General features: G+C 41.8%; 1 protein-coding gene across 1 annotated transcript; it reads left to right on the forward strand.

Moving 5' to 3' along the window:
• The first annotated feature begins 468 nt into the window (after positions 1 to 468).
• Positions 469 to 9,021, forward strand: slc14a2 (solute carrier family 14 member 2). The gene is made up of 10 exons (XM_085293124.1): positions 469 to 551; positions 5,196 to 5,267; positions 5,355 to 5,538; positions 6,104 to 6,293; positions 6,474 to 6,602; positions 7,345 to 7,537; positions 7,757 to 7,904; positions 8,062 to 8,196; positions 8,348 to 8,397; positions 8,499 to 9,021. Exons 1-10 carry the CDS (start codon positions 528 to 530, stop codon positions 8,835 to 8,837), a joined length of 1,464 nt encoding a protein of 487 aa, XP_085149250.1. The 5' UTR covers positions 469 to 527; the 3' UTR covers positions 8,838 to 9,021.
• The last annotated feature ends 3,479 nt before the right edge of the window (positions 9,022 to 12,500 follow it).

The raw sequence follows: 12,500 nt of genomic DNA on the forward strand, positions 1-12,500 counted from the left end.
AGTTCCATCATTCATCTTTAAGTGTATGTGTGTCAGCTGGTTGTAGTAATGCTACTTGGATTCGCGGTGACGGTGCTAAAGTGTAGCAGATTAAACTTAATCAATTCAAGCACAGTGGGAGTCGTGCTGTGCTTATCCTATCTTGTTTTTTAACTTAACTTTTAACAGAATGATCTCCTATGTGTGTTATGGCCCATTGCCAGTCATTCAGGAAGGTGGAGTACTGTGACTTAAAACAGTTTTGTTTTTTTATTGTGGAAATGTTACAGAGTTTTTCTTCCTTTGGAATTGAGGACTGTTTTTAAGCATGTCCAGGAAGATATGAGTGAGGCGGTGACTATCACTGCTGAATTCCAATGATTCCTGCAGAGGATGCACGTGAGATGAAGAGATGGATGTGAGGGAGAGATGAGGTGGAGTTTTCTTTAGAGCCTGTAACTACAGTATAAAAGCCTTCAGCTGAAGGATCTCTAGAGCAGCTCTAGAGAAGCTGGGAGCTGTCTCTGCCTCTGCCTTTTCTGGGACAAATGCCTGGACCGAACTGCACAAAGGTAGGGGCACTGGTGTTTAGCAAAGCCTCTGGAAGTCCAGCAGGGCAGTTAATGATTTTTCTTTATGAGATTAACAAATATCTGTGGAAGATTAGAGGTCTAGTGTTAGCCCAGTCCATTTCATTAATTATAAGACAAAATTGATCACAAACTCTTGAACAGAATGTGAAATATAGCAATGTAAAGGCACTTTTATTGCCAAAAGAACAACGAATCATGTGGTAAAAAGTAACAAAATGTCACGGCTGCTGAGGCGAGCCGTGTGGTGTTGGAGGAAAGGAGAACCCAAAATGCAGGTGATGACTGATGATTCGAGTGATGTTTATTTACAGGGTGGTGTAGTGGCAAAGAGGCAGTGAGGGATGACAAGGAACTAAACAAACCTAAACTGGAAAAAACTAAATAAACCTGAGAACACACGAAACAGGGAGTGAGGCAGACGCGGAACAGGACACCGTGGAACACAGACGAACCAGCAACAGGCAGGAGAACACACAGGGCTTAAATACACACAGCAGTAATCGGGATGAGAGACAGGAGGACAACACACCTGGAAGAAGTCAGAGGTGACGGGACAGGGGAAGCGTAAATTGAACACACTCACACGAGACAGGGACCTTCAGAATAAAACAGGAAACTCAGACACAGAACCAGACACTGAACTAACTAAACAGACAGAGTGACACCATAAACAGAACACAGAAGTGAGACCAGGGTAAGCACAGAACAGAAACCTAACAAACTGTAAATCATAACAGAATACATACTCAGGATAAACAAAAGCATAAAGAAACACAAAACACTGAGTCGTCAGACTCAGGACCATGACAGTCAGCAGGAGGCTGGACGGGCTCCTCGGGTCCCCTGGCAGGAACAGATCAGAACCAGCAGGCACACGGGCCTCTGGCAAACACATAGCAGACTGCAGCTGCGCGGAGCATTGACTCTGCTCAGGCAGCGACAGCCGGGTGCAGTCCTCAGCTGGCTTCTTAAGTTCCAGGGGTCCAGAGTCAGCTGGGGGCTGAAACCCAGCCTCTGGGGAGGCCCTGGAGTGCATCACAGTCTCAGATCTGGCCAGTAGTGGTGTGTGATACTGCATATTTTGGTATCGATCTGATACCAAGTAAATTCGGGCCAGTATTGCCGATACCAATACCGATACTTTTCAATAAATAAAGTGGATGCCTCATTGAATTGCTAAATTGCAATTAATTTTCATGCCTTTAAGTGTTTTTTGTGATTTTTCCTTTTGTATTATTAATTACTTAAAACCCAGGACATAATTAGGAGAAATAATTTATTTATAATTAAATAAAAAATGCTTTATTATTGTGGCGGGCCGTGGTCTGTGATGCTGCTGCAGATGAGATGGACTCACCTTCACTGCATCTACAATCATGCCTCACCGGCTTAAAACCTGTGCGCTGCTTGTGCTGTTGTTGTTTTTGGTGTTGATGTGTACGGCTGCCAGCGGGAGAGCTGCAGCCATTGAATGTACTGTTACAGCAACCGTGTGATTATTGTAAGAATAAATGATGCGGCGAAGCATGAAAATGCCATGGGGTCTGCCGTGGTGGCGCTCTTTTTTTTTTTTCCCCCTCTTTTTTGTTAATCTTAAGTGCAGGCAAACCAGTAAACAAATTAAAACAAATACTGTTGATAAACTATAATACAAAAATTACAATTAAAATTCTCAACAACAAAAACAATTGGTAAAAATATATTTAATATGTAAACTTAATAACCCCCAAAGTGTCTAAGTCATGTGACGTGTCAGCGCAACACCGAAACATAAGGGGGGGGAGGGGAGGGGAAGCAAAGTGTGCCTGCTCTCCGCTGACACAGGAGCGGCGAGTCCAGCGACCTGGCTGTTTCGTTTTTGCCGAAAGCACAGCATAGCAAACAAGCAGAACTCCAAGTAAAGAATCGATCTAACCAGGCTAGTATCGATCCGATACCGATCCCGACTTGGGATCGATACTATCGATCTTCTGCCAACTGAGCTACAGACTGGGCTATGGACTGTAGCATAGTCTGTAGTAAGTCTGGCTGTGACTGTAACTGAGCTATGGGTAGTGAGGCTGAATGTGGTGGAGGTGGCGACTGGGCTTCAGGCCGGGCGGCTAACAGAGCTTCAGGCCGGGCGGCTAACAGAATAAACACAGCCCCAGAATTAACAGTCCCAAAGTCTGGTGAAACAGAAAGAGTGTCTTTCTCACTCACCACAGCCGGCAGTTATGAGGTCCCACCATCCGGCTGTGGGGTGAGGCGCCTATGACTAGGGATGGGTATCGTTTAGGTTTTATCTGATACCAGTACCAAACCGGTACTTTTGAAACGGTGCTCGAACCGGTGCTTAAAGAATGGAGAACACAAAATTGGTCCAAAAACCTCTTATGTTTAGCTGTTTTTTGTAAAAAGATAACAATGTTAGCCTTTTCCACAGCTATAGGGGATTTATGGCATCACTCTTGGCTGGAAGCAGTGCTTCAACCATGGAAAAAAAAAAAAAAAAAAAAAAAAAACTTTATCCAAAAACCTCTCATGTTTAGCCGTTTCCCTCTTTTTCTTTGGCCATCTTAGCCTTTTTGGCCAGGGTGAAGGGAGTACCTGCCATCAAACAAGAAGTCAGCAGCATGTAACTACGACTGTTTGCTAGTTCACCTTACATGCATTAATGTAATAACGTGGTTAGCCTACTCAACGTAAATTACACACGAACAACATTAAGCTACTCACGCAGAGAAGAACGGCTGCTGCTGCATCATCATCGGTCATCATTTGTGCTAGACTGGCAGGGCTAGGGGCCAGGACTCTACTCTTCGGGTTTTTGGGGGATGTTGCTAACTCCAGGTCAGATAACAGGCAACCCACGCGCAGTAGACGTGCGCAGTGTGAGGTCTCGCAGCAAGTTATCAAATACGGCGCATTTCTCGGCTTTTAACAAAATGCTATATGTCGCCAGGTGTTTCATCAGATTCGAGGAGTTACCTCCTTTGCACAGTATCACCTTAAAGCACTTATTGCAGGCTGCTGAGTTTGAATCTTTTGCTGTGAAGTACAGCCAGACTTTGACCACTTTGTCTTGGGCATTTTTAATCTTTAGCTCTGCTCTAAAAGAACGTAGGTACCTGGGGCCGCCTACTACGCTCGAAGGTAAAATGATTGGCTGGAATCCAAACTGTATGACATCTCAGGAAAAAAAAAAAAGCACTGAAATGTGCGCTGCTTTTCGGTCTGGTTACTACCATTTGTGTCAGAACCGGTACCCATCCCTACCTACGACGCGAACGTTGCTTCCTCCTCGGAGATCGCTCCAACGGGCCAGGTAACTCCAAATCATCCTACCGTTGTTAATAACAGCTACACACATACTCTGACGGGCAAAATGAAGTGGCAAACCATTCTGGCTGTATGCATATGAGCTACAAGCATACTCTGATGGGCAAAGTTAAGTGGCAACCCATCATACCTACTTAAATTGGTGCTAGGATTACTCTGTGACAGCAGAAATGTGCGTAAACTACTTACGGTAGGACGTTTTGCCAAAGTAGGATGGTTTGTCAGAACAGGTGTTCTTACTGTCACGGCTGCTGAGGCGGGCTGTGTGGTGTTGGAGGAAAGGAGAACCCAAAATGCAGGCAATGACTGATGATTCGAGTGATGTTTATTTACAGGGTGGTGTAGTGGCAAAGAGGCAGTGAGGGATGACAAGGGACTAAACAAACCTAAACTGGAAAAAACTAAATAAACCTGAGAACACACGAAACAGGGAGAGAGGCAGACGCGGAACAGGACACCGTGGAACACAGACGAACCGGCAACAGGCAGGAGAACACACAGGGCTTAAATACACACAGCAGTAATCAGGGGATGAGAGACAGGAGGGCAACACACCTGGAAGAAGTCAGAGCTGACGGGACAGGGGAAGCGTAAACTGAACACACTCACACGAGACAGGGACCTTCAGAATAAAACAGGAAACTCAGACACAGAACCAGACAAGACACTGAACTAACTAAACAGACAGATTCACAAACAGACAGTGTGACGCCATAAACAGACAGAACACAGAAGTGGGACCAGGGTAAGCAAAGAACAGAAACCTAACAAACTGTAAATCATAACAGAATACATACTCAGGATAAACAAAAGCATAAAGAAACACAAAACACTGAGTCGTCAGACTCAGGACCTTGACACAAAAGTAAAGACACTGCAAAAAAACGTATTGTAATCCCCTCCAGTAACACTCAAGTTTAAATACAAATTTAAAATAAAGGGTTAAAAGGGCTGCATTTAATCGAGCATGTAAGGAAAGAAGGCATTGATATATATTAAAATTTCCTAAGATATGAGATTGCATTTTTCTTTTTTTACATGTTTTGATAGAACAAAGGTACAGACACAGTAATTAATCATTTATTGTCCCTCAGGGGATATTTCAAAGGCCACACTTAATAATGATGTAGAATGACTTTGAAGCACAGAAACGTGACCGCCACCAATACAACAGTAATCATACTGAAAAACAAAACACATTCACGAGTGGTCAGTATGTATACCTATGGTGTACCTTGTTATATATAAATGGAGGAAGAGTGTGTTTGCTCCTGAGTAACAGCTACATCTCTGCACTGTCAGGAAGTTCAGAAGATTACCAGCAGCTCCAGTTCTGATGTGCTGTCCTCCAGTGTTTCTGCCACCACCTTCACTGTTAGTCAATATTCATATTTCACCTCAACTTATCATGACTCAAACTGTAATTCTGAAATTAATTACTGAACATGCTGCTGACTGCAGGAGCTCCAGCCCCTGATGGCACACCCTTACTTACCATCTCAGAATGGGAACTCCCAGGAGGACAGGCAAGAGGACCGAGTGCAACCTGCAGGAGCAACAGCCCTGCAGAAAGCCAGGGCCCGTTTCCTCAAAGGAGTGTCCTACTTCTCTGGAGACATGGAGGTGTTTGGAAAATGGATGGAAAGTAGGTTAACATCAGCAGCTTACTTCAAATTTAAAGTTTGGAACTAAATAGAAAGTAGTTTTGCCAACAGTGCAGGTGGTATAACAATCTGGGACATAAGATAGTTGTGTTAAGTAAAAAAAAATTTGGTCATGCTATTTTGTAGAAAACTTTCTCACTGCTAATGCCGCCTTTTCATAGGAGCGTGCATGAGTCAGTTAATCAGCGTGTGGGTGTTGAAACTGGTAGGATTACCCAGTTAGCTTCTAAAATAGTGAAAAATACCAACTGGCATAACTGAAGTACTTAAATCAGAAAACATCAATAAAGCACTACCATGAAATTCCATGTATGACAGTATTCCCCAGCAGTGGCAAAAATCATGACGGGAACTTGAAAATGTGCCCTTGAGACAAGCAGCACTATCGAGTTTAATGTGTAACTACAGACAATGTGTAACTATTTCCCTCCATACATGTGAGAGTTTGCATAGAAGAAGATGATTATGTTAGTAACCCTTTCACAGCCTTTGAAGATGTGAAGTGTTTGCTGGCAGTCAAATATCTCTCACTGTCGCATCTTTCAGAGCAGTTCTTCCTGCTGCGGCTGCTGGATTGGGTCTTGCGCGGCGCGGCCCAGGTGATGTTTGTCAACAACCCCCTGAGTGGCCTTGTCATTTTTGCCGGCCTCATCCTGCAGAACTACTGGTGGGCCCTAAATGGCTTTGTGGGCACGCTCTTTGCAACCATTTCCGCTCTCCTATTGCAACAGAACAGGTGTGAGCACTCAGGTGTTTTTTTTCCCCCCTAACTGATGCTATCTTTAAATACTGTCAGTCTTAATGCCAGAAGGCGGGCCGAGAAGTCATTCTTGATGATTATCTGCTTGGCAGTAAAAGAAAATTTATCATTTGGCTTGAGCTAGAAAAAAAATTGATTCAAAAAACTTTCCTTCAGGGGTGCAATAGCTGCAGGGCTGTACGGCTACAACGGGATACTGGTGGGTCTGCTGATGGCCGTGTTCTCTAACGCAGGAAACTGGTACTGGTGGCTTCTTCTGCCGAACATCTTTATGTCCATGATGTGGTAAGACCGAGAAATGGTGAAACTGTGCACTAGGTTTGCATCATAAAAAGTGAAAGGTAGATAAAGAAAAGTAGATAAGCCAGTCACGAATCATGAATGCCATCAGTTGTCATTTTCTGTGTCATAATAGGTTACGTATTGTTCTGAGACATTGTAATAAAAGCAAACAAATGAATGAATAAATAAATAATACAAATTATTTGCTGTAGTTAAGTAGACAAAAGAGACCATATCAGTCATATACAGATCTGTCATCTCTGCTCCTAAAAGCTGGAAATGTGTAAAAAGAATGATTGATCTACATCGATGAGTCATAACAATAAAACTACAGGATGTCTGGGTGCCTCCTGTAGTATTTAGCACTGGGATATTAAGAGCACTCCCTGGTATTATGGATCGGGCTTGTTCCAGGGCATCACGTTTGATCAAAGTGCAAAATCTTTGTCAAACTCTTCAAAGCATTCCTGAGTAGTTTCTATAATGCAGTGGGGTGCATTGTTCTGCAGTGAGAGGGTGTTCCTGTCAGGGTGTGCTCCATCTACAACAATATTTTGGTGGGCGGTATGAAGGCCAGGACCCAAGGTTTTTCCAGAAGAACAATACAGGTGTTATTTACGCTGCCTTTCCGTGATTTTAACATTAGCGCAGACTGGTGTGATTGAACATAGATGTACTTGGGTTATTTTGTAAATGTGAGTTAAATGTGGAGCAGATTTCTGATGTGATGCCTTTTCATGTCCAGCCCCATTGTGTCCAGCGCCCTGGCATCTATCAACAGTCGTTGGGATCTTCCTGTTTTCACCCTGCCCTTTAACATCCTGGTGTGTCTCCACATGGTCGCCACCGGCCACTACAACAACTACTTCCCTCAAGTCCTCATTCAGCCACGCTCGGAGCTGCCCAACATCACGTGGGCTGAGCTTGACGTAGCAAAGGTAGCTGAAAGGAAATGATAACATGCAGATTTCGCAGCCTTTTTAACTTCAGAAGTCATGGTCTTGTAGCCGAGGTTTTAGCACATGCTTTCAGCTAACAAGTTAAAATAATGTGGACCTATGTTGTTAACTATATATGCAACTTTAAGTTGTTCACAAGTTAAATACAGCTGCACATCCAATAAAGCGGGCTTTACATTTCTGCCTGTACACTTTCAGCTCTTCATGTCAGTGCCAGTAGGAATAGGCCAGGTCTATGGCTGTGACAACCCTTGGACTGGAGGCATCTTCATCATCTCCCTCTTTATCTCCTCCCCCATCACCTGTGCTCATGCTGTCCTGGGATCTGCAGTGGGAATGGTTTCAGGTGAGAGGATGTCACAGTGTCTAACCAGGCATCCGATATTGTAAAAAAAAGGACATGCCATGTAAAACTTGTTCTGATCAGGAGGGTTTTAATTTACTAAGATAAACCAATCTTTGGGTGAACTCTTCTCTGGTAACAGTAACGAAATATTTTGCAGGTCTGGCCCTGGCGGCTCCGTTTGGAGACATTTACTTTGGCCTCTGGGGGTACAACTGTGTGTTAGCCTGCATTGCTATTGGAGGAATGTTTTATGCTCTCACCTGGCAAGTGCATCTGCTTGCTATCACATGTGGTGAGTAAAAAAAATTACAAAAATGCATTCTCTTATCTGCAAAATAAGGCCAAATGACAAGCAACCATGTGCAACCTTACCAAACAAAGGCTGTTATTTGTAATCACACTTTATCATTTACATCAAACAATTTTTCCCTCCTCCTCTGCAGCTTTTTTCTGTGCATACCTTGGCTCAGCCATCGCCAACATCATGTCCAGGGTAAGTACATTTTATTCTCACTCCTATTTTTATAAAAACTGTTAAAAAAACATTAAAATATGTTTCACAACTGGTTTTTTTTTTTTTTTTTAAATCCACAGTTTGGTCTTCCAGCCTGCACCTGGCCTTTCTGCCTGTCTGCCCTGACTTTCCTTCTCTTAACCACGGGGACCGAAAGAATCTTTAAGCTGCCACTGGCCAAAGTGACGTACCCTGAGAAAAACCTGAGATTCTTCTGGAAGCTGAAGAAGCAGGAAAAGATGGAAAAGGCTGAAAAAGAGAGGAAAGAGAGAGAGGAGCAGCAGAGAGCTGTTGAGGAAGAAGTGATAATAAACGAGAAAGAGCAACTTAAGATAGAGCTAGAAAGAATGGAGCAAGGGAAAACAGAAAATGAGGCTCAAGAGGTTAAAAATGACTTGACGGAAGTTGAAGTACCTTAGACAGCCGAGGGACCTGGAGATGAAAGAAACACGGAAAATGATTTGATCGAGGTCACGCTCACTGATTATCTTTAAAGCTAGATTTATGTATGAGTAATGTATGAGTAAATATGCGGTAAATTTCATTCAGAGATAATGTATGTTTCAATATTCTGGTGGTTCTTTGCAATGTTTATACAAATATGTGTGGTTTTATATATTTAAAAGACCTTTTTTTAAACTAAAAACCTGGTGTGTGTGTGTGTGTTTCATTCAGTGCTTAATAAAAACAGAAAAAAACGCCCTAAAGTCACATCAAATATACTCAGGTTTTGCATCGGTCAATCCCCAACTGGCTAAATACATTGGTCAAGTAACGAAGCTGTTAAAAAGAAGGACTTCTTAGTTATTTTTCTCCTTTTTTAATATAATGTAAAGAAGTTCACCCACCTTCATTTCAAGCTGTTAAGACTACAATGATCTAGATGACTGAAAATCTATGCAGACATAAAAAAGCTGTTTTTCATACAACAGTTGTTGGAGTTCAGCTTTTTAGAGTAGTGTGTTTGATCAGTTTGAACTGTACTCCAGCGTTTCGTGATAAGAACTACTCTCTTATCACAAAGCACTTCCTCTGCTCTCTTAAAGTTTAATGGAGTTATCTAGGTTTAAGTTAAATATCCACATTAATGTTAGTTTCAGAGCAAGTAAAGGCTACGCTGATCTCCAGGGTTCACGGCAGATTTGTGGATTTGCTGTTATCTCGTGTCTGCTTATGTAATTGGGTTACATAATGAGCTTTAAGCATTCCAGAGCTTAATGAAGCTTGCAGTTCCTGTGTTGGACTGTTGTACTTGGACAGTAAAATCTCCATTGATCTGAGGACGCAGCATGTTGCACTTACACGTGATTTAAATGACAGAGGTACTGGTGCAACTGGTTATAACCCTGGTAAAATGTCTGTTAATGCAAATCTGTTAATGCAGAACCCATGTAGGATTGCTGGTTGGGCCAGTCAAAGCAATAAATAAGTAAATTATTAATTTCCTGACACTATTAAGACTAGACTAATTGAAGGTGGTTTATTAATGTCCTTATGAGGGGAAAAAGGGGGAGGGGAAAAGTCAGCTGCAAAATATAACAGAAAAAGGTGGACTGATCCATGGTGGTAAATAACTTCCAATGAGGAAGTTATTTACCACCATGGATCACTTTTACGACACTTTTTATGAGTAAGGTCGCAAAATTTAAGTAGTATTTCAAACTACAGTCAAGGTAAAGAGAAGTATGCCTTCAGTTATTTCTAAAGTTTTACATATCAGAATATGAGAAAAATAACCTGGTCCTTGGCAAGTCTTAAGCTTCAGCTGTCAGACAAATGACCTTGCATTTGACTCTGGAATACTTTGATAGGAAGAGGAGCTCATGGTCAACTCCAAGGTGACCATGTCCAAGGTCTCCAGATCCATGCTTGATAGTTGCAGATATGGTGCGTTTCGTCTTCACCAAACACGGTCTCATCTGTCCAAAGGACATGGTTCTGTGATGATGAGATTTCTTTTTAGAGAGAAAATGCATTCTCATGGCAACCCTTCCAAAACAGCCTTTTTCTAAAAGAATAAACTGTCTGCTACTTAACCTTCTTAATTCCTATGGAAGTAGTAAGGCTATACCACTCCTGTGTTTACACTTGCTTGAGATTGTATTTACCTAATTACATTTTTTTTAAATTTAATTGTACTTTTGTAGTATTATTTTTGTTTTGATAGCAAAACCCTGCAATTTATTGAGGGTGTACTTTCGTTTAACCTGAGATTATGTAACTTTAACCTTTCTAGAAGCTTCTGGTGCGTTCTTCCTCGAGCCAAGAATGTGAGATCAAAAATAAAGATAGTTCTTAAAAAAACATCAGATAGCTGTAGGCATGTATGCCTACTCGGATCCTTTCAGCAGTCGGTCCAGAACACTGATAACAAAAGTGCCAAGTCCCTTATCTCAAATTCAGTGGAGCCAAATATGAGACGAACAAAACCATCTCAGGAAGATTTGACTGGATTGTTTTCTGTTAAATATTTGTGATTTCAAAGTAATGTTTTACATCATGGCGTGATCGCACTGTCACTTTAAAAAAAATCTTGTGCAGTCTCAATCGGCGTAGTATTTTAACAGTTGTTTGTTTGTCTTTTTTTTCTTCGCTTTTGTCTAAAGATTTTGCAAAAGTAACTACTACTGGAATGAGTTACTCTACATAAAGTGAAACTATCTAGAGGTGACTGAGCGTGTTTGTGATGCGGGTTTTGAAAAACAGCCCTCGTGACTTTGTAATTACATAATTTTATCTGATGTGGAACATGATTACTGTGATCTGAAATGACTGCTCTTGCTCATCTGATCTACTGAATATTTCCACAACATTTCCGGGTGTCTTTTAGATGACAAATGAGTGTTTGTCAGTGTAATTGCACGGCATGATCTGAACATTAAAATCTTTTTATTTTAATGTACTGTTAACATGGCATGCACAAAAATGTATTTGCTTGCCAAAACAGAATCTTTACACCACATTATTAGGTATGCCTGTTCAGCTGCAATTTGAAGAAAATATCTAGTCACCCGATTATGTAGCAGCATCTGCATGCAGGCATTTAGACATGGTCAAGATGATCTGCCGATGTTCAAAATAAGCAACAAAAAGAAGAAGAAAGGTGATTTAAGTGACTTTGAACATGGCATAGTTGTTGCTGCTAGACTGTAATTCAGTAATTCAGAAACTGCTGATCTACCCAGCCACCTGTGGGTTTTACAGAGAATGGCCTAAAAAAAGAGAAAATATACACTGAGTGGCAGTTCTCTGCATAAAAATATTTTTATGCCAGAGGTCAGAGATGAATGGCAAGACTGGTTTGAGCTGATCAGAAGGAAAAAGTAAGTCAGATAAAACCAAGTACGCAGAAGAGCATCTCTGAATGTCAAATTCTGAAGCAGATGGGCTAGAGCAGCAGAAGACCACACCAGGTGTTGCTGTTGCAACATTCAGCTGGCAGGGTCACAATTTAGTGTAAACAACATGAAAGCATGAATCCATGCTGCTTTGTATCAACAGTTCAGGCTGCTGATGGTGGTGCGATGGTAAATGGCCTGCATTTGTATAGCGCTTTACTCAGTTCCTAAGGACCCCAAAGCGCTTTACACTACATCCAGTCATTCACCCATTCACACACACATTCACACAATTTGTGCCATCGTTTCTTGGCACAAATTGGATCCCTTTTGGATACCAAATGAGGATTGTTTTTAAACCCATAGCCCTACAGTTCACCAATCTCCTGATGGCTGATTATATCATTCCAACTGAGCACCTTAGGGATGTGGTGGAACAGGATATTCCCATTATGAATGTGCAGCTGACCAATCTGCAGCAACTATGTGATGGTATCATCTTAATACGGGCCAAAGTCTTAAAAGGAATGCTCCCTGTTGAATCTATGCTATCTTTGATTAAAGCAGTTCTGTCATTTTTATTGTGCAGTTTATTGAAAGGCTTTTAACATTTTATTTCATCTGCCTGTTCAGGGTAAAACCTCCCACAGCATCTGCTAACACCTTCTCATAAAAACACATTATTATTGCATCCTGACCATGTGTGTCATCTGAGTTCAGGAAGCTGCTCTCAGATCACTGCTT

The sequence above is a fragment of the Mchenga conophoros genome, linkage group LG12 (assembly GCF_057382185.1).
Source record: "Mchenga conophoros isolate Kocher_MC1m ecotype Shallow Benthic linkage group LG12, M_conophoros_male_GT1.1, whole genome shotgun sequence".
Lineage (NCBI taxonomy): Eukaryota > Metazoa > Chordata > Actinopteri > Cichliformes > Cichlidae > Mchenga > Mchenga conophoros.